Below are 20,457 nucleotides of genomic sequence, written 5' to 3'. Positions count from 1 at the left end.
AGGCAGCTAGCCGGAGGCTACAGCTTCTCTCTTCTGGTCGTCCATATTCGTGGCCTTCGAAGGACCCGTCTTCTGTAGATCGGGCCGTTTCTCACATAGACATAATAAAAGGACAGACGCCTAATGGACCGCTCTCGTCTTATCAATACATACTTATATAAGTATACAAACATAAATAAATAATCATTAATACTGAATAATATACATTAGGCTATGCATGATTATGCACGCACACACACACACACACACACACACACACACACATATATATATATATATATATATATATATATATATATATATATATATATATATATATATATATATATATATATATATATATAATGTTTTCCAGCCTACGAGTTCTGGTTTAAGAGTGATTCAGCAGCTGAGATTGGGTCCAAAATCCGATACGAGATTCATCCGTGCTGTGCAGTGAATCTGTCTCTCCCTTCTTCCTCACGTCGTAGGAAACCTTCAAAACAAAAACGGGACATTTTCGAGTTATCTTACGTTGACTGAGTTAAATAATTAAATAATAGCCATTGTCATCTGTGTAAACTTTGCTGGTGAATGTTATGATTTTTATAATATTGTTTCATTTCTATAGTAGGCTCTTGTATCAGATAATCTAAATGTTGGAGAATGACTGAAACATTTTAAGATTTACGGAATCTCGGTTAGCTGTCAGAGCGGGGGCTGAACACCAAGCACTATAGCTAGCATTAGCTGGTATTTCGCCAGTGGACATAAATACAGTATAGTAATATTCTAATCACAAAAATACACAGTAATATGTCCATCTTACTTGCGAAAAGTCTGTCGAGCCCTCACGTCAGTAGTCCGTCGATCCGATCAACAATATTCCGCAGTGCTGAAGGCATCTTCTGCTGTTTTGGTTGAGCAAAGCAAAGTGTATTTGCGCCGGAGCAGCCAATCGTGGGGGGGAGGGTGTACTCTTTTATTATGTCTATGCTTCGAAGGATCAGTTTCTCAGGGCCCTTGAAAGGATGCAGAGCCTGAATTCGGACACAGCTATTTTTTGTTATAGACTCCCCATAGTGGTCTGGAGCACTTCCGTTTTCAACACTTTTTGTTTGCTGCATTTCATTCGGGGGTGTTTTCTAATTCGGGGGTGTTTTCTTTTTTGTTTGCTGCATTTAATTCGGGGGGTGTTTTCTAATTCGGGGGTGTTTTCTAATTCGGGGGTGTTTTCTTTTTTGTTTGCTGCATTTAATTCGGGGGTGTTTTCTAATTCGGGGGTGTTTTCTAATTCGGGGGTGTTTTCTAATTCGGGGGTGTTTTCTTTTTTGTTTGCTGCATTTAATTCGGGGGGTGTTTTCTAATTCGGGGGTGTTTTCTTTTTTGTTTGCTGCATTTAATTCGGGGGTGTTTTCTTTTTTGTTTGCTGCATTTAATTCGGGGGTGTTTTCTAATTCGGGGGTGTTTTCTAATTCGGGGGTGTTTTCTTTTTTGTTTGCTGCATTTGATTCGGGGGTGTGTCTTTTCTTTTGTTTGCATGTTTTCTCTTTTGGTGCGCATTTGCACCTGTCGGCCACCGTAGTTGTCCCATATTTGCGACACCTCAGTCAACACCTCCACACAATAATTCAGCTTATGAGTGACAACTTTTTTTTCATTGCAGATGCAACATGTCTCTGTACAGCTAGCTTTGCTAGCATCACGTCCACAGATCTTACCTTTCTTTAAGCTTTCCTTCGAAGTGACGCTAAAAGTTGGACTAAGTCCCCACCGTCTGTGAAAGCGAAGTGCTGCTTATTTTACATGTCGCCATATCTTATGGTTTATGCAGCGCTATTATATTACTGACGATTAGAGGAAACCACTGCGCATGTCTGGAGCTCCGCGTGCGAGTAAAGGTGGAGGCGATGGATGACAACAGACGGTAAGTCACGTTATTGCTCGGATTTTACGGCGCCACCTTAAGAACCTGAACTTCACATTTTAACGGAAAAGAGAGCAATGCGACTTGGATGTAACGAGTAACGCGACAGTTTTGTAGAAATGTAGTGAAGTAGAAAGTACAGATACTTACTGTAAAATGTAGTGGAGTAAAAGTAGAAAGTACTCATTATTAAATCTACTTAAGTAAAGTACAGATACACGAAAATTGTACTTAAGTACTTCCCACCACTGCATAAGATATATGTAAATAGTATGTATGATAAACCTGGTCCGGGATCAGTCACGTGGTACGGCCCGCTCGCGCGGCTTCAAACGTCACATCCTGCTCCAGGAACAAAAGCTTCAAAACTCGCTTCCAAAAACTCCTCCTGTACTTGACACTCGCCCTGAAACCTCGGCACAGAAAGCACATCGCTAGTTTTAGGTATATATGTGAATATTTGCTGTAAAATGTCTTCACTTCCGCCTCATACAGAGTTTATCAACGAGCTGTTAACTCCTGCTGAAATATCATTCACAGAGTTGGAAGAAATCAGCGTCAAGTCCGAGGAAAAGATGGAAGATCATCGCAGACTGCTGGATTTCACCCCAATACCGAAGATCATCTTACACCGGATAGGTACGAAACACCTTCACGATTTACTGATGATATGAGGCACGAAAGCGGAGAAAAGCTGGAGGAAAAACACGAGAACAATATGTGAGACCGATTTGGGATGAATGTTTTACAGAATCAAATTAATCGATAAGACAGAAACAGAGCTCTGGTTGGACAACGGGAGGTTTGGGAGGGCAGGTCGATTACAAAAAATACTATTATTATTCCATAAAGTGCATCAGCGTTGCTGTGGCAGGCAGTTCTGTCATTAAATGGTCTTTACCAAACTTTCATTCTATGTGTCTGAAATGAGTTTCTGACTAGATATGTTTAAACAATATAATTATATTTTTGACCAGACAAAATTAGTCTTTGAAGTATATTTAATTACATCCTGACTAGAATAAATCATACATTTAAGATGTTTGGTGGTTTCAGTTCAAGATATCTACAGTGTATTACTATCTGAAGCTCATATTTCATATAATCAAATTAAGACTAGTCAAAGTAAATGTGAGATATTCCACTTTTTGTTCTGACTACTAACAATTCAAATCCAGAAGATAAGCAACACCATTGTTCTGTCTATGGGGTTTGCAGAGCTGGGAAACCAGCATATAAACATGTTACAAGTAAATGAGACGAGTTCTTGTCTTGGTCAGAGTTTTGAGCTGCAGACTGTAACTCACTGCATTCACTGCTGGCTGGTGAGCAAGTAAAACATGTAAAGAGACAAATTATTGGGATTTTTGTCTTGGTGATTCTTTATGATGATGAGTGTTTCTAACTTATCTTTTAATTTATTTTCTTCGATATCCTTGAGGATCAACAAATGTTCCTGTAGATATTAACTGTAGATAACTGGAATTGAAACCTCCATGAAACATAATAGTAAATCTGACGTCATTCATACTTTTCAGAATTTAAGATATTTCAAATACATGTTTTGTCTAGTCATAGTGTAGATGCATATCTAGTCATAAACTAATTTCAGATATTGGCTACTGGTACAAAAGGTTAAAGGAGGCAGAGAAACTGTTCAATAAACTGGAGAAGGATTGATTATTGTTTTTATATCTTTATTGAAAGTCCAGCAGCGTATATGGCTAGAGTCAACGTAAAGTCCTGACTGAATTAATATCATCATAACCTATTTATGTCATGTTAACGAAGAACAGCTGAAAAGTTACCGGATTTATCAACTGCAGTAGCAATTTGGCTCCAACTCCTCCCCTTGTCATTTCTATATTCTTTGCAGGAAATGTTGAATAAATATTAATGTTGTTTCCACATATCATCTCCAAAATCCGCTGGACTTCAGGTTGCGCCTTGTCAGCTGTTTGGGATTCGCCTCTGAAATTTCCCCTCAGAAAGCAGGAGGAGAATCCGGCTTTCTGATTGGCTACCTGTCACATTCAACAGGCTGCCTTAAGCTCCCAGTTGGGGAAAACCTCTGATTTAGATCCGAGCGGCCACAACAATCTACCGTAACCCACCACACACTGCAGGATGATCGGTTAGATCGGCCAACCATCTAAGATTGTCATAAGGGAAAAATAGGGGCAAAACATGGTGTAGTGTGAACTACTGTATAGGTAGTTGGATGTGCTCATCTTAAATCTAGTGATTACTGAAGGGCAATACAGTATACAGACTTTTTAATCTGCACTCTTTTGGTTGAATGCAGTATTTATTTCCACTTTGGCTTTATGTTGTCTAGTTTTTATTCAAGTACATTTTTGTTAATGAAGACTGAGAATCCATTTTATTTCTGATTGTTTTATTTAGTTTCAGTTCCAGTGTTACATGTTCTTTTGAAAATAAAGTGTATCTATCAGGAAATCGCATGTATAATTAGTCATTCCCATTAAATCAGTGTCAAAAGGTCTCGAAACAATATTATCGTTTATCGCAATAATTTTTTAGACAATTAATCGCCCAGCAAAATTTGTTATCGTGACAGGCCTAGTCACATGCAGAATTGATCAATGCGAGTCACAATTTGTTTACTGTACTTCATACAGATTTAAAATGATTATTTTACTGTAGTCATTTGTAAGAAAGCGATCTATTTGTTAAAAAAATGATTGGGCCTGAAAACAGGCATGTTCTTTGGTTTTAATGTAGAGAACTTAATTATGCTGTATAAAAATTGTAAAATATAAAGGTAACTACCTCACGGATTTCACCTATCACAGGTTTTTCTCAGAATGCGAAAAACAAGGATTTACTGTAATCCAAGAAATAGCTGCATAGATGCATAAAGGGATTAAAGTTAAAGTTTGATTATTTGACTGAAAATGAAAAGTTTTTGTTTTGCGTTTTTGTCCAGATCTCCATCAATGCTGCGTGTGTAAAGAGGACGGAGTTCTCAATGAGCTCAGCAACCAGGAGGGGAACTCCACTTTAGAACAAGAGGAGCCAGAACCTCAACAGCTCAAAGAGAAGCAACTCTGCATCAGTCAGGATGAAGAGCAGCTTGTACAGAAACTGGAGACTGATAACACTTTGGTGAATCCTTCTACTATACAGAGAATTCGCAAAGAAACAGAACCACATAGGAACAAACTCATCTCTTCAGGTTCTTCTGAAGATAAGAATCAGGATCAGGAAGGAAGCAAATCTGAGGACTCAGGAAAAAAGAGAGATGAAAAACAGAAACGTCAGAGAAATCAGAAAACCAAACAGCAGAAAGGTAAAACTGAGAGTTCAAAACAGAAAACACACAAGAAAGCTCATCCAGACCAAAAACAATATTCTTGTAAAATCTGTGATAAAGCTTTTTCTCACAGCAGTTCCTTGACAACACACATGAGAACTCACACTGACAAGAAACTGTTCACATGTTCAACTTGTGGAAAAAGCTTCCAATTCAAATCAAATTTACTTGAACACATGAAGATTCACACAGGTGAGAAGCCTTTCTCATGTGAGACTTGTGGAAAAGGTTTCAAAACCAAATCAAGCTTACTTCGTCATATCAAGATTCACACAGGTGAGAAGCCTTTCTCATGTGAGACTTGTGGAAAAAATTTCAAAACTAAATCTGAGTTGCGTTGTCACATGATGATTCACACAGGTAAGCCTGTCACATGTTCAACCTGTGGAAAACGTTTCCGATGCAAATCTGAGTTATTTCGTCACATGACGATTCACACAGGAGAGAAGACTTTCTCATGTGTGCACTGTGGAAAAAGTTTCAGAGACAAATATCAGTCACTTCGTCACATGAAAATTCACACAGGTGAAAAGCCTTTCCCCTGTGTGACCTGTGGGAAAAGTTTCATATGCAGATTTCAGTTAGTTGATCACATGAAGTATCACACAGGAGAGAATCTTTTTTCATGTGTGATCTGTGCAAAAGGTTTTATAAGAAAATCTCAGTTAGTTCTTCACATGAAGGTTCATACAGGAGAGAGGCCTTTCTCATGTTCTACTTGTGGAAAAAGCTTCCATTTGAAATCAAGTGTAATTAATCACATGAGATGTCACACAGGTGACAGGCCTTACTTTTGTGGGACCTGTGGGAAAAGGTTCAGACAAAAAAGTAATTTAACTGTTCACATGACGACTCACACAGGAGAGAGGCCTTTCTCATGTACGTACTGTAAAAAAAGGTTTGCCCGTAAACCACTATTGAATAGTCACATGGCAATTCACAGAGCTCAGAAAAGTGTCTTATGTCGGAGTTGTGGAAAAGGTTTTACAACTAAATCTCAATTAGTTGTTCACATGAGAATTCATACAGGTGAGAAGCCTTTCAAATGTGCAAGATGTGGGAAAAGGTTCAGATACCGCAGTTGTTTAGATTGTCACATGAGGATCCATACAGATGAGAAGCCTTACTCTTGTGGGACCTGTGGAAAAAGGTTCCGTCAAAAAGGTAATTTAACTAGTCACATGAAGACTCACACAGGAGAAAGGCTTTTCTCATGTGGGACCTGTGGAAAAAGTTACACAGACAAAGGCAGTTTAATTGGCCACATACATACACATTCAAATGTGAAGCCTTTCTTATGTGGGACCTGTGGAAAAGGCTTCAGTCATCAGAGCAGTTTAACTACACACATGAAGACTCATACAGGATGAGCAGCATAATCAGACCCTCAAGTACCAAAACACAATATCTCACAGTTTGGGAGCAGATTAATTACAGCTGAGTAACATTTCTATAATGTAGCAGCTTGGAGAAGAAAAGCATTTAGAATTCAAATTTATCTAAAACACAAAACTTTCACTTTATTCTGCAGGTGTATCTTTTCATTTTAAATGCTTAAATGAGATATAAAGTCTTACTACGTTATGCATGCATTTTAATGTTTTTCTTTCTAGTGAGATAATAGTCTGTCTTTGGAAGTAACAATGGATTTGAATGTTTTCACATTTAGATTTGTAAAACTGTTGGAGTCATTGTATGTCTATTCTTTCTACTTTGTTTTATTTAGTTTTGGTTAGAGTAAAGCATGTTAGTTGTCACTATATGAACTGGTGGGGGATATATATTTAGATCAGGGGTTGTTTTACTGGAATATTTTCCATATTTCACCAATTTTTGTCTTTTTTTAACCTTTTAACCCTCACCTTGTAAATCACCAAAAAACCCTGAAAAGGTATACGCAAATTAAATCAGCTGCTGTTATAGAACCATTTGAAGTATATACAACAGCTGTCTCTTTATGAAGATGATAAGCAAATTTTTTATTTTTGCAGTCAAAAATATACTGCTCAAAAAAATAAAGGGAACATTTCACTTTAATTTTGTGTGTGGCTCCAAATCCAGGCCTCCATTGATTAATAAATTTGATTTCCATTGATGATTTTTGTGTGATTTTGTTGTCAGCACATTCAACTTTGTACAGAACAAAGTATTCAATGAGAATATTTCATTCATTCAGATCTAGGATGTGTTATTTGAGTGTTCCCTTTATTTTTTGAGCAGTGTACTTTAACTGTAAGCAGTTTGTAGCTATTACGTTTATAACAAAAAAATGTAAAATTTTGCTTCACCCAGATTTAAAAAAAAAAAATGTTTTTATTGTAAATGCAAATTGAATGTTGAATGTTGACAGTAAAATACAATACAATTCTGCTTGTGAATTTGAAGACAGATCAAAATAGCACAAAAAAGAAATATCATTTTGGCGTCTCCATTTGGCACACGTGGACAACACCTGACATATAATCTTTAAACGTCTGTAACTGTAGCATACACTCAGACCTCCTCTTCCTTCTTGCAATACGCTGTCCGTCTGTCCTCTCCAACACTCAACGGTACACTAGCCCCCCATCTCTCCTTCGAACGCACGCCTCGGTGGCTTTAGATTTAGTCTCCAACTTGATCAGACAGAAATATTCCAGCAATAATACAGCCATGTCAAAACGAGCTCAAGTCGCTCTCTGGATATTATTGGCTCTGAAAAAGCCATTTCATTACATCATTGGTCAAACGCGGCGTCAATCAAAAGGGGGGCTCTAGGCTCCCCAATAAAAGCGTCATAATGGACACTGGCAGAGTTGAAACCTGTAAATCTCACCTCAGGGAAAAAAAATGGAAAAACGGCACGCTGGCATTCTGGTTTGGCTTAAGGGGTTTTAAACACAAAGATTTTAGGCCCCTCTGTCATTTGAGGTTATACCCAGACGTAACTAAAAATGCAGCTGAATAGCCGATGTCAACGTAATTATAATTTGACAGGTAAAAACAGAAGGACTTTTTAAATGCTGTCAGTCAAAATGACAAAATAGTATTGTATGATCTCTGATTTACTTTCAATTTTTTTATTCTAATTTGAATCTAAATGTACTTTTTATTACTTTCCCTGAGTTTCTGATTCAGGGTCGTATCTGGTAGGCAAATTTCAGCTCCTCTAAAACATTCAGCATCTATGAAAAACAAAACAAATCTGCTTAGATTGAAGTTGAAATACTTGAGAATCAGGCGTTTTATTTTTACAAATGAAGATAGTTATGTTTCAACCTAAGATCATCAAAGATTTCTCAGAGTAAATATGGATTTATAGCTTCTGATAACGAGTGAAATGTTCTTTCTATTTGCTATTTCAATCTTTAAAAAAGCTCTTTTTAGCCAATCTTTTTGAAGTTTATGTAATTGATCTGTTTAGCTCTCTTAAGCTTGAACTTCTCATCTTTTTAAAATGTTATATTTCATCACAAACTTTCTTTTTTCCTGCTTTTGTTTTATTGTTTAACTTGGTAGATTTATATTTTGAGAATAAATGATTCTCATCATCTTTAATTATTTGATGTATTTAACTAGTTTAGTCTTATGTAAACTTGTTTTTTTCTTAAATCACTCTTGCATGTGAAAATAGTTCTGTTGAAATAAAATATGATTGAATGAAATCTTAATTTCTTTTGTTTTGCAGTGGCTCCTGAGCCTCTGCAGGTTCAGAGACTGAGACTGAATCCCCAAACAGAAAATCAAAGTAGATTCAGTCTTTAAGTCGTCCTGACACTGATAGCAGCAGCAGCAGCTTTCCTCATCCAGAGACGGCAACACGGTGATCAAAAATCACATTTGTTACCAGACTGTGCATCCTGAGGAAAGACTCCAGGGAAGTTAAAGTTAATGTCAGTGTGACTTCAGCCAAGGCATCTACCTCCAACCTGACTGCAGCCTGGTGTATAAACGTGTTTGCATTTGCAGTTATAGCTGCTGGAAACTATAAAAGCTAAGGTTCATTACAGTTTTCTACATTTCACAATGCATAATATAGCAAAAAATAACATGTAAGGTAAACAAACCAGCATTAATGTAGGTTTAGTGGTTGTAAAAATATTCACACAAATCTGTATTTTCATTATGTTGTGGACATTTATAAAAAATACAATTGTTTATAAATGTAGCTTTGATAGATGTTTGAATATGGTTTCAATTAAGAAAAAAGCGTGTTATGATCGATTAAGTGCGCTGATACGTCATTGTGCCTGCTAAACACATAAGCAGAGTGGAGTGGTGGACCGCTCCAAGATGGCCGCCCTAAATCTCGTCAGCGACAATAGGCGAGAGCGGTCCATGAGGCGTCTATCTCTCTCTGTCACTTATTCTAGTCATGCTATTTTTCATGTATTTTGTACGTTTATTTCTCAAACAATTCTTGATGACTTTTCCCTCACTTATATCAATATGTTGTTTGGATTCTTCTCTTATCCCACTTATAAAACAAAACATTTTTATATTATCAACCTAATTTTATTAATCGCAAAATATCATATACATAAATCTAAATTCTCAAATCAGAAACCTTGCTTTTCAGCCTTTAAAGAGGAATTCAAACAATATATTACATCTCTCCAGTATTCAAAAAATAGAAAAGCCATTAAGACAGTGGATATGTGCTCTCACTTTAACATCTTTCTGAGTTAACCTTTTATTTATATATTTCCTTTTCATTTTGTTTGTGCTTCCTATGTAACACCCTGGCATTGTTGTCTGTTTTGTTACTTATTTGTGTTAATTTAGCTATTTTGGCTATTTTCTAAACCCCTTTATTGTCAATGAAGAAAAAAATGAGGCGTCTATCCTTATTTTTTGTCTATGTTCAGCACCATATTTACCCGGAAGCAAACAGAAGAACCTATTCCGGAATCAGTCACGTGGAACTGCCCGCTCGCGCGGTTTCAAACGTCACATCCTGCTCCAAGAACAAAAGCTTCAATACACGCTTCCTAAAATTCCTCCTGGTTTACTCGACACTCGTACCGAAGCCTCGGCACAAAAAGCACATCGCTAGTTTAAGGTAAATTTGTGAATATTTGCTGTAAAGTTTCTTCAGTTCCGCCTCAGAGTTCAACAACGAGCTGTTAACTCCTGCTGAAATATCATTCACAGAGTTTGAAGAAATCAGCGTCAAGTTGGAGGAAAAGATGGAGGATCAGCGCAGACTGCTGGATTTTACCCGGAGACCGAAGATCATCTTACACCGGATAGGTACGAAACACCTTCACGTTTTACTGATGATATGAGGCACGAAAGCGGAGAAAAGCTGGAGGAAAAACACGAGACAGATTAAAGGAAAATGCGTGAGACCGATTTGGGATGAATGTTTTACAGAATCAAATTAACTGATAAGACAGAAACAGAGCACTGGTTGGACAACGGGAGGTTCGGGAGGGCAGGTCGATTACAAAAAATACTATTATTATTCCATAAAGTGCATCAGCGTTTGCTGTGGCAGGCAGTTCTATCATTAAATGGTCTTTACCAAACTTTCATTCTATGTGTCTGAAATGAGTTTCTGACTAGATATTTTTAAACAATATAATTATGTTTTTGTCCAGACAAAATATGTCTTTGAGATATATTTAATTACATCCTGACTAGAATAAATCATACATTTAAGATGTTTGGTGGTTTCAGTTCAAGATATCTACAGTGTATTACTATCTGAAGCTCATATTTCATATAATCAACTTAAGACTAGTCAAAGTAAATGTGAGATATTCCACTTTTTGTTCTGACTACTAACAATTCAAATCCAGAAGATAAGCAACACCATTGTTCTGTCTATGGGGTTTGCAGAGCTGGGAAACCAGCATATAAACATGTTACAAGTAAATGAGACGAGTTCTTGTCTTGGTCAGAGTTTTGAGCTGCAGACTGTAACTCACTGCATTCACTGCTGGCTGGTGAGCAAGTAAAACATGTAAAGAGACAAATTATTGGGATTTTTGTCTTGGTGATTCTTTATGACGATGAGTGTTTCTAACTTATCTTTTAATTGATTTTCTTCAATATCCTTGAGGATCAACAAATGTTCCTGTAGATATTAACTGTAGATATCTGGAATTGAAACCTCCATGAAACATAATAGTAAATCTGACATCATTCATACTTTTCAGAATTTAAGATATTTCAAGTACATGTTTTGTCTAGTCACAGTGTAGATACATATCTAGTCATAAACTAATTTCAGATATTGGCTACTGGTACAAAAGGCTAAAGGAGGCAGAGAAACTGTTCAATAAACTGGAGAAGGATTGATTATTGTTTTTATATCTTTATTGAAAGTCCAGCAGCATTTAAAGACTCTCCAACTGAAACTAGTCAGAGGCAGAGAACTGATATGAGATGCACACAGTTATCTTTATACGTCACATTTCAACACCTCCTGCCTTCACTGCACACAAAAGTGATAAAGATGAACGAAGGAAAACCGACTTCAGTAACAGAAAACTGGTCAGTATGTGGAGATGCAATCATAGCAAACAGCTGCTGAACACTTCCTGTTCTCGGTGGATTCAGCCACATTGGTGTGACTGTTTATCACATAGTTTGGTGCACTAAGAGTTAAATTCTTGCTCTTGGAAAATAAATGGACTTTTTCACAGTCTCGAGAGATTTTTTTCCGGATTTGTTTCTTGGCCTGTCGTTATAAACAATTAATCAATTAATCGCACGATAATGAAAGTTATCGACGTCATTTTAATTTATCGGCTTTATCGTTTATTCTGGCCCTTGTTTCTTTCTGTTGATGTCACTGGATGAAAAGAGGCTCAACTCCAGTGCTCCACTGACCCTCCTCTTCTCATTTCCTTATGTAATGCCCACTTCACACTGAAGGAAATTTGAACTTCATTTGTATTTTTTAAAAAATGTGACGTTATTTTTCTTTTATGAACCCTGACATGTGACAACATGGTATATATATTTTTTCCTTTTTAAAACATTTACAAATAAAGCAGTCTCCTATGAACTACTTATCCTATTTAGTGCCATAATAAGCCAGTGATTCTGTAAAGGAGTTCTAATTAAAGCCATTTTCAAAAATATTTTCAGAATTCAAACTTTTTTTTGTAGAAAGAATAACGAGTCAGGCCTCTTAGTGAACTGCTGCTGTTTGTTGTGAGCTAAAGTTGTCTGACGATCCCTGTAAAATCCTAAAACAAGTAAATGTAGCTCTGGTGAAACAGCAGCGTTTTAGTGCCATATTTACCCGGAAGGAAACAGAAGAACCTGGTCCGGAATCAGTCACGTGGTACGGCCCGCAGGCGCGGCTTCAAACGTCACATCCTGCTCCAGGAACTAACGCTTCAAAACTCGCTTCCAAATACTCCTCCTGTACTGGACACTCGCCCTGAAACCTCGGCACAGAAAGCACATCGCTAGTTTTAGGTATATATGTGAATATTTGCTGTAAAATGTCTTCAGTTCCGTCTCATACAGAGTTTATCAACGAGCTGTTAACTCCTGCTGAAATATCATTCACAGAGTTGGAAGAAATCAGCGTCAAGTCCAAGGAAAAGATGGAGGATCATCGCAGACTGCTGGATTTTACCCGGACACCGAATATCATCTTACACCGGATAGGTAAGAAACACCTTCACGATTTACTGATGATATGAGGCACGAAAGCGGAGAAAAGCTGGAGGAAAAACACGAGAACAATATGTGAGACCGATTTGGGATGAATGTTTTACAGAATCAAATTAACTGATAAGACAGAAACAGAGCTCTGGTTGGACAACGGGAGGTTCGGGAGGGCAGGTCGATTACAAAAAATACTATTATTATTCCATAAAGTGCATCAGCGTTTGCTGTGGCAGGCAGTTCTATCATTAAATGGTCTTTACCAAACTTTCATTCTATGTGTCTGAAATGAGTTTCTGACTAGATATGTTTAAACAATATTATTATATTTTTGACCAGACAAAATTTGTCTTTGAAGTATATTTAACTACATCCTGACTAGTGTAAATTACATCAGATTGGGACTGAAACGATTTCTCGAGTAATTTGAGTACCTCAAGTATTAAAATTAGTCGAGGGAAATTGATCTCCCTCGAAGCTTCGCTAATTTATGTTTTATTATTTAGCGCACCGTGTTCCAGCCGGGACTTCATTTTGTTGCGCCGAGCTATCACTTCCGCCTGAGTTGCTGACGAAAGCAGCGACATCCCATTTTCAAGATCGGCCGTGGGGATTTTATTGATTGATGATAATGCCCGGATTGTTGTTGTTTTCTGGGGGGCCAATAAGTGTCCTTACAATGACTGGTGCGATGCCACGAAGCTGAAGTTGGTTTCCAATTCTAACATCCAATAGCTAATTTTTCACTACTTTCTGCATCTTTAATCAACTCTAGTTTAAAAACTACTACACTTAGACTCTTGAAACTTGGACCAGATTATTTTCAATTACTAGCAGAATATTTAAAACCATGTTTGGAATTTGCACTTTTTGGAAGTTTCACAAATCAGAAAAATCTTCACACATCCCAAACATTTTTTTCTGCTAGTAATTGAAAATAATCTGATCCAGGTTTGAAGTGTCTAGGTGTTGTAGATTTGGAATTAGACCAGTTCTAGTGTGATCCAGATGCAAAAAAGTGGTAAAATCAACTTTTGTTGAAGTTTCACAAATCAGAAAAATGTTTCACAAATCTCAAACAAGGTTTTAAATAATCAGCTTGAAGAGGAGAAAAATTCAGTCCAAGTTTCAAGTGTCTAGGTGTTGTAGTTTTTAAACTAGAGTTGATTAAAGATGTGAAAAGTAGTAAAAAATTAAGTGGAATCGCCCTTTAGCTATTGGAAGCTAGAAATGGAAACCAACTTCAGCTTTGTAGCTGATGCCTGGAGTACGGCAGCCTTTTTCCTGATTCAAAGCAAACGCAGCGCTGCAACACGGCGGGCAGCTTGATGCTTACAGTGGAAGTGCAGCTTTATAGGTCTCAACAAACGGGAGGCGGAAATCACCATGGCGGTTCGTGGCTGGTAGATGAGTTTCTGAGTGTGACGAACAAAGGTGTCAAATCCCGTTGCTAACATAAGCACAAAACCAGGGCAAGGCACACCTGTCATGTCTCCCCTTTTGGCAGGGAAACTACCATTTTTTATCCCCCTTCCCCCAATTTTAAAAAACCACTTCCTGTAAATATCCCGTATTGCTCTCCCCCTTTGTCTTGCGTTCGTGTCCCGGTCTACCGGTCGTTTCTCCCCCCACATTACATTGGTTCGTTTGAAGATGAATACATCAACTAAAAGCTGGAGTAGACATTTTTTTATAACTATATTTGTGAGCCTGCCTCTTTACTGTTGAATATAATTGCAGATTTTTGTATAAATTATCTTCAGGTTAATTTTCTAAACAAAAAAGTAACAGGGATGCTCGAATATGAAAAATTGGACTTAAGTTGATATCCAATAGTAACACTGGTGTTATGCTAGATTTACCCATATTTTATTTTATAATTTTTTTTATCTGATTACCCGATTAATCGTAAGAATAATCAACAGATTATTGTATAAATACTACTAAAATATTTGTTTACAGCATTCCTACATCAGATGTTTGGTCGTTTCAGTTCAAGATATCTACAGTGTGTAACTATCTGAAGCTCATATTTCATATAATCAAATTAAGACTAGTCAAAGTAAATGTGAGATATTCCACTTTTTCTGGATTTATTTAATCCATCAGAACCAGAACCTTGAGGTTCTCCGTTGCTGAGTGTTGCTGCAAATCAGAGGAAAAATAACCGCAGCTGCTGCGCTCCAGACCGTAATACGGAGAATCTCCCCACTGGACTAGAACCGAACCGAATCACACATTAACCGGCCATTTCTTCAAGTTGTCATCCCTCCCAGCAATAGCTGTAGGTTGCAGTAACACAATATTGTTACATTTAAGCTTTGATTGCTGGTGTTCCTACGTGTTTTATAGTCTACAGCAGTGTTTCTCAACCTTTTTTGGGCCAGTCCCCCTCTAGCCTTTATCCAGGTCCCTCACCGCCCCCACTTTTGTTTTTCGGTGGAAAAACAAAAGTTCCAGGTCCTTTTAATGCCAAACAAATATGAGACAGAAACATGGATTGTATCTTTATATCGACCTGTCTAATGATTTATAGATTAATAGTTTTACTGGACAGAAATTACAAAGAACAAATCTGGTTCTTCATCAAATCCTAATGAGCCAAATTGAAAGTGTCATGGAGTCATCAGCCTCATAACATTAACACTGACATGGAAAATAATATTGAAGAAATATATCAAATCTACTTAAAAACATAAATAAGTGATCAGTTATTTACTGTTATGGTCTGTAAGATATATTTATTCTCAGTACTAGATGTGGTCTCAACAAACCCATGAAATTTCAACAATATTATTTTACCTTTTATCAGGAAATAGTGTCTGTTTATTCTTGCCATACCAGTTTATTCCTCTGTTTTTACTTTAGTTTCTTAGTTTATTCTTGCATTTTGTTCTTCATTCATTTCCATTTAGTTTCCTTTGATTAGTATTATCCTCTTGGTTTATTGCTATGTCCACTTTAGTTTCTTTCCTGTTGCTAGATTTATTTTATCGTTTATTGACCATCATTAATCTTCACTCATCACCTGCTGCGCCGCCTAATCGTCATGTGTTTCACATCATGCATTGATTTTTCACTGTTCAGAGTCGGATTCTCTGTTATCTCATAATTCACATCTAGTTCGTCGCTGCGGTTATGTCCTGCTTCTCCTGTTTCAGAGTTTTGCGAGATGTGCGCATCGTTTTTTTTTTTTTTTTTTTTTATAACCCCCTATGGTGCGCAGCGGTCAGCAAAAGTATTGATGGGTAAAAGGCAGTCTGACGTAAACCTTTTAAAACGACGGAAACAATTTCGGTATTCCGATTATTGACATTTAAAAGTCCTGTGTTGTTCTATCACCCCCGTTTTATACCAGACCACTTACAGCTCCGGTGTTAACGCTATAAAATGAACGCTCTCTGTCGTGGAATCACCCATGGAGGGATTTATTTATTTAAATGGGTTCATTTTCAGAGGGCTACAAAGTGAGGGTATCGTGATTTTAGTAATTACATGTTTATAAGGGCGATTTTCTGTTGTCCTTCCATGGAAGCGGGCAGCTTTCAAACACTTTTTAATATAAGTTGCTGCTTTGACGTGATCACAGAACTGCCTAAACATATGTAAAATACCAAAAATACCAAAAATACCAGACAAAGTGAATCTCAGCAATGTCATCAGCCAGTTTAACGCTGAACTGATGCAGTGAAGTTACTAATAGCAGGAGTGGAGGTGCGCCAATAAGCAAGTTTACATGCATCAACTATAAACTCATCTTTTAGTAATAATGATACGCTCATGACAATAGAGACATGTGCAGTTCTTTTTCTTTTTTCTGTGGAAAAAAGAAAAAGCAAATTTTTAGGATTTTCTTTGGTTTTAATGTAGAGAATTTAATTATGCTGTATAAAAATTGTAAAATATAAACGTAACTACTTTATGGATTTCACCTATCACAGGTTTTTCTCAGAATGCAAAAAACAAGGATTTGCTGTAATCCAAAAAAAAACTGCATAGATGCATCAAGGGATTAAAGTTAAATGTTGATTATTTGACTCAAAATGAAAAGCTTTTGTTTTGTGTTTTTGTCCAGATCTCCATCAATGCTGCGTGTGTAAAGAGGACGGAGTTCTCAATGAGCTCAGCAACCTGGAGGGGAGCTCCACTTTAGAACAAAAGGAACCAGAACATCAACAGCTCAAAGAGAAGCAACTCTGCATCAGTCAGGATGAAGAGCAGCTTGTACAGAAACTGGAGACTGATAACACTTTGGTGAATCCTTCTACTATACAGAGAATTCGCAAAGAAACAGAACCACAGAGGAACCAACTCATCTCTTCAGGTTCTTCTGAAGATGAGAATCAGGATCAGGAAGGAAGCAAATCTGAGGACTCGGGAAAAAAGAGAGATGATAAACAGAAACGTCAGAGAAATCAGAAAACCAAACAGCCAAAACGTAAAACTGAGAGTTCAAAACAGAAAACACACAAGAAAGCTCATCCAGACCAAAAACAATATTCTTGTAAAATCTGTGATAAAGCCTTTTCTCACAGCAGTTCCTTGACAACACACATGAGAACTCACACTGACAAGAAACTGTTTACATGTTCAACTTGTGGAAAAAGCTTCCGATTCAAATCAAATTTACTTGAACACATGAAGATTCACACAGGTGAGAGGCCTTTCTCATGTGAGAATTGTGGAAAAAGTTTCAAAACCAAATCTCATTTACTTGAACACATGAAGATTCACACAGGTGAGAGGCCTTTCTCATGTGAGACTTGTGGAAAAAGTTTCAAAACCAAATCAAGCTTAGTTTGTCATATGAAGACTCACACAGGTGAGAAGCCTTTCTCATGTGAGAATTGTGGAAAAAGTTTCAAAGCCAAATCAAGCTTAGTTTGTCATATGAAGACTCACACAGGTGAGAAGCCTTTCTCCTGTGAGACTTGTGGAAAAAATTTCAAAACTAAATCTGAGTTACGTTGTCACATGATGATTCACACAGGTAAGCCTGTCATATGTTCAACCTGTGGAAAACGTTTCCGATTCAAATCTGAGTTACTTCGTCACATGACGATTCACACAGGAGAGAAGACTTTCTCATGTGTGCACTGTGGAAAAAGTTTCAGAGACAAATATCAGTCACTTCGTCACATGAAAATTCACACAGGTGAAAAACGTTCTTCATGCGTGAACTGTGGAAAAAGTTTCAGAGACAAATATCATTTACTTCGTCACATGAAAATTCACACAGGTGAAAAGCCTTTCCCATGTGTGACCTGTGGGAAAAGTTTCATATGCAGATTTCAGTTAGTTGATCACATGAAGTATCACACAGGAGAGAATCTTTTTTCATGTGTGATCTGTACAAAAAGTTTTATAAGAAAATCTCAGTTAGTTATTCACATGAAGGTTCATACAGGAGAGAGGCCTTTCTCATGTTTTACTTGTGGAAAAAGCTTCCATATCAAAACAAATGTAATTAATCACATGAGATGTCACACAGGTGACAGGCCTTACTTTTGTGGGACCTGTGGAAAAAGGTTCAGACAAAAAAGTAGTTTAACTGTTCACATGACGACTCACACAGGAGAGAGGCCTTTCTCATGTACATACTGTAAAAAAAGGTTTGCCCGTAAACCACTATTGAATAGTCACATGGCAATTCACAGAGCTCAGAAAACTGTCTTATGTCGGAGTTGTGGAAAAGGTTTTGTAACTAAATCTCAATTAGTTGTTCACATGAGAATTCACACAGGTGAGAAGCCTTTCAAATGTGCAAGATGTGGGAAAAGGTTCAGATACAGCAGTTATTTAAATTGTCACATGAGGATCCATACAGATGAGAAGCCTTACTCTTGTGGGACCTGTGGAAAAAGGTTCTGTCAAAAAGGTAATTTAACTACTCACATGAAGACTCACACAGGAGAAAGGCTTTTCTCATGTGGGACCTGTGGAAAAAGTTACACAGTCAAAACAGGTTTAATTGCCCACATACATACACATTCAAAGGTGAAGCCTTTCTCATGTGGGAACTGTGGAAAAGGCTTCAGTTATCAGTCCAGTTTAACTTTTCACATGAGGACTCACACAAGATGAGCAGCATAATCTGAACCTCAAGTACCAAAACACAATATCTCACAGTTTGGGAGCAGATTAATTACAGCTGAGTAACATTTCTATAATGTAGCAGCTTGGAGAAGAAAAGCATTTAAAATTCGAATTTATCTAAAACACAAAACTTTCACTTTATTCTGCAGGTGTATCTTTTCATTTTAAATGGTTAAATGAGATATAAAGTCTTACTACGTTATGCATGCATTTTAATGTTTTTCTTTCTAGTGAGATAATAGTCTGTCTTTGGAAGTAACAATGGATTTGAATGTTTTCAGATTTAAATTTGTAAAACTTGGAGTCATTGTATGTCTATTCTTTCTACTTTGTTTTATTTAATTTTGGTTAGAGTAGAGCATGTTAGTTGTTACTATATGAACTGGTGGGGGATATATGTTTAGATCAGGGGTTGTTTTGCTGGAATATTTTCCATATTTTACCGATTTTTGTCTTTTTTTTTTACCTTTTAACCCTCACCTTCTAAATCACCAAAATCCATAATGGTGTACGCAAATTAAATCAGCTGCTGTTATAGAACCATTTGGAGTATATACAAAAGCTGTCTCTTTATGAAGACTATAAGCTATTTTTTTTGCAGTTAATACTTTAACTGTAAGTAGTTTGTAACTATTACGTTTATAACACAAAAAATTAAAAATATTGCTTCACCCAGATTTTTCATTTTTATTTCTTGTAAATGCAAATTGAATGTTGAATGGAAAATACAATAAATCTTTAGAATAAAGTTCTGCTTGTGAATTTGAAGATGGATCAAAATAGCACAAAATGAAATATCATTTTGGCGTCTCCATTTGGCACACATGGACAACACCTGACATATAATCTTTAAACGTCTGTAACTGTAGCATACAGTCAGACCTCCTCTTCCTTCTGCTGTCTGTCTGTCCTCTCCAACACTCAACGGTACGCTAGCCCCCCATCTCTGTTGATTGTATGATGGCAACAATTCAGATGTTGCAGAGTTTTTTGCTAGGTTATGATGCCTGGGATGTGTTCGTTTTTTGTTAAAACACTTGCATTGACTTTATTGTTAATTTTACTCTAAACTGAAACTCTTTTTACCTGTGTGATTTTTTAAAAAGAATCTAACACTCTTTGAGAAGGTTTTTGTTTTTTAGGATATTAGAAAATGTATTGATGATGCAGATTCAATTTCAGATAGAAATGTGACTATCAAAAACTTTCTGTATAATTCTTGGATAATAAAGTTTTTTAATACTAATGATGGTCTTTGTCTTTTTTCTGTTTAGTAGTGGGTTGGGACCCATGTGAAAGTTTCTGCTTCTTAAGTCATTTCTCTCATTTCTCCCAAGTTTCTGTCTTTTTAAGCCAGTATTTTTATTTACTTTTCACTCGTAGTTGCTTATTTCAGGAGAATCATTCACAAATAAAGTTTCGGATTGGTGTCACTCTTGGTGGTTCAAAAAGTCTGACTTGTTGGCCAAATTGGTGTTTTCCTGGGTTGACAATCAGGCCATGAACT

The 20,457-nt window shown here is 36.9% G+C and overlaps 3 protein-coding genes and 1 long non-coding RNA gene across 15 annotated transcripts in view; all 4 read left to right on the top strand.

Moving 5' to 3' along the window:
• The window catches only part of LOC106907965 (uncharacterized), a 63,394-nt gene extending 53,839 nt beyond the window's left edge, over positions 1-9,555 (top strand). The window contains exon 2 of the long non-coding RNA XR_015766142.1: positions 8,911-9,555. This is a non-coding gene — a long non-coding RNA (uncharacterized LOC106907965). The remainder of the gene's footprint in view (positions 1-8,910) is intronic.
• The window catches only part of LOC148154204 (CD276 antigen-like), a 116,028-nt gene that overhangs the window by 60,885 nt on the left and 34,686 nt on the right, over positions 1-20,457 (top strand). The gene's annotated exons all lie outside the window — the stretch shown is intronic.
• Positions 1,881-7,269, top strand: LOC106908414 (uncharacterized). Of its 2 annotated transcripts, XM_088015764.1 has the most exons (3): positions 1,881-2,350; positions 2,447-2,545; positions 4,857-7,269. In XM_088015764.1, the coding sequence occupies exons 2-3, from the start codon at positions 2,482-2,484 to the stop codon at positions 6,611-6,613; spliced, it is 1,821 nt and encodes a 606-aa protein (XP_087871890.1). In that variant the 5' UTR covers positions 1,881-2,350; positions 2,447-2,481; the 3' UTR covers positions 6,614-7,269. The 2 variants fall into 2 exon arrangements, with proteins under 2 accessions (XP_087871890.1, XP_087871889.1); XM_088015763.1 differs by lacking the exon at positions 1,881-2,350 and having other exon boundaries at positions 2,377-2,545.
• LOC148154208 (uncharacterized) lies at positions 10,136-20,196 on the top strand. Of its 4 annotated transcripts, XM_088015760.1 has the most exons (4): positions 10,136-10,284; positions 10,377-10,475; positions 12,756-12,854; positions 16,930-20,196. In XM_088015760.1, exons 2-4 carry the CDS (start codon positions 10,412-10,414, stop codon positions 18,936-18,938), a joined length of 2,172 nt encoding a protein of 723 aa, XP_087871886.1. In that variant the 5' UTR covers positions 10,136-10,284; positions 10,377-10,411; the 3' UTR covers positions 18,939-20,196. The 4 variants fall into 4 exon arrangements, with proteins under 4 accessions (XP_087871886.1, XP_087871887.1, XP_087871888.1 ...); XM_088015761.1 differs by lacking the exon at positions 12,756-12,854; XM_088015762.1 differs by lacking the exons at positions 10,136-10,284; positions 10,377-10,475 and adding an exon at positions 12,522-12,659.

The sequence above is a fragment of the Poecilia mexicana genome, unplaced genomic scaffold (genome assembly GCF_051168715.1).
Source record: "Poecilia mexicana isolate PSO_F unplaced genomic scaffold, ASM5116871v1 scaffold_18, whole genome shotgun sequence".
Lineage (NCBI taxonomy): Eukaryota > Metazoa > Chordata > Actinopteri > Cyprinodontiformes > Poeciliidae > Poecilia > Poecilia mexicana.
Note: the sequence above shows the minus strand (reverse complement) of the source record. Positions and strands in the feature narration are given on the sequence as shown.

Bases quoted from the DNA above. Each gene is read 5' to 3' on its own strand.
- LOC106908414 (XM_088015763.1), top strand. From the start codon at position 2,377: ATGTCTTCACTTCCGCCTCATACAGAGTTTATCAACGAGCTGTTAACT. The intron at 2,546-4,856 runs GTACGAAACACC...GTTTTTGTCCAG, and splicing joins GATCATCTTACACCGGATAG to ATCTCCATCAATGCTGCGTG.
- LOC148154208 (XM_088015759.1), top strand. From the start codon at position 12,686: ATGTCTTCAGTTCCGTCTCATACAGAGTTTATCAACGAGCTGTTAACT. The intron at 12,855-16,929 runs GTAAGAAACACC...GTTTTTGTCCAG, and splicing joins TATCATCTTACACCGGATAG to ATCTCCATCAATGCTGCGTG.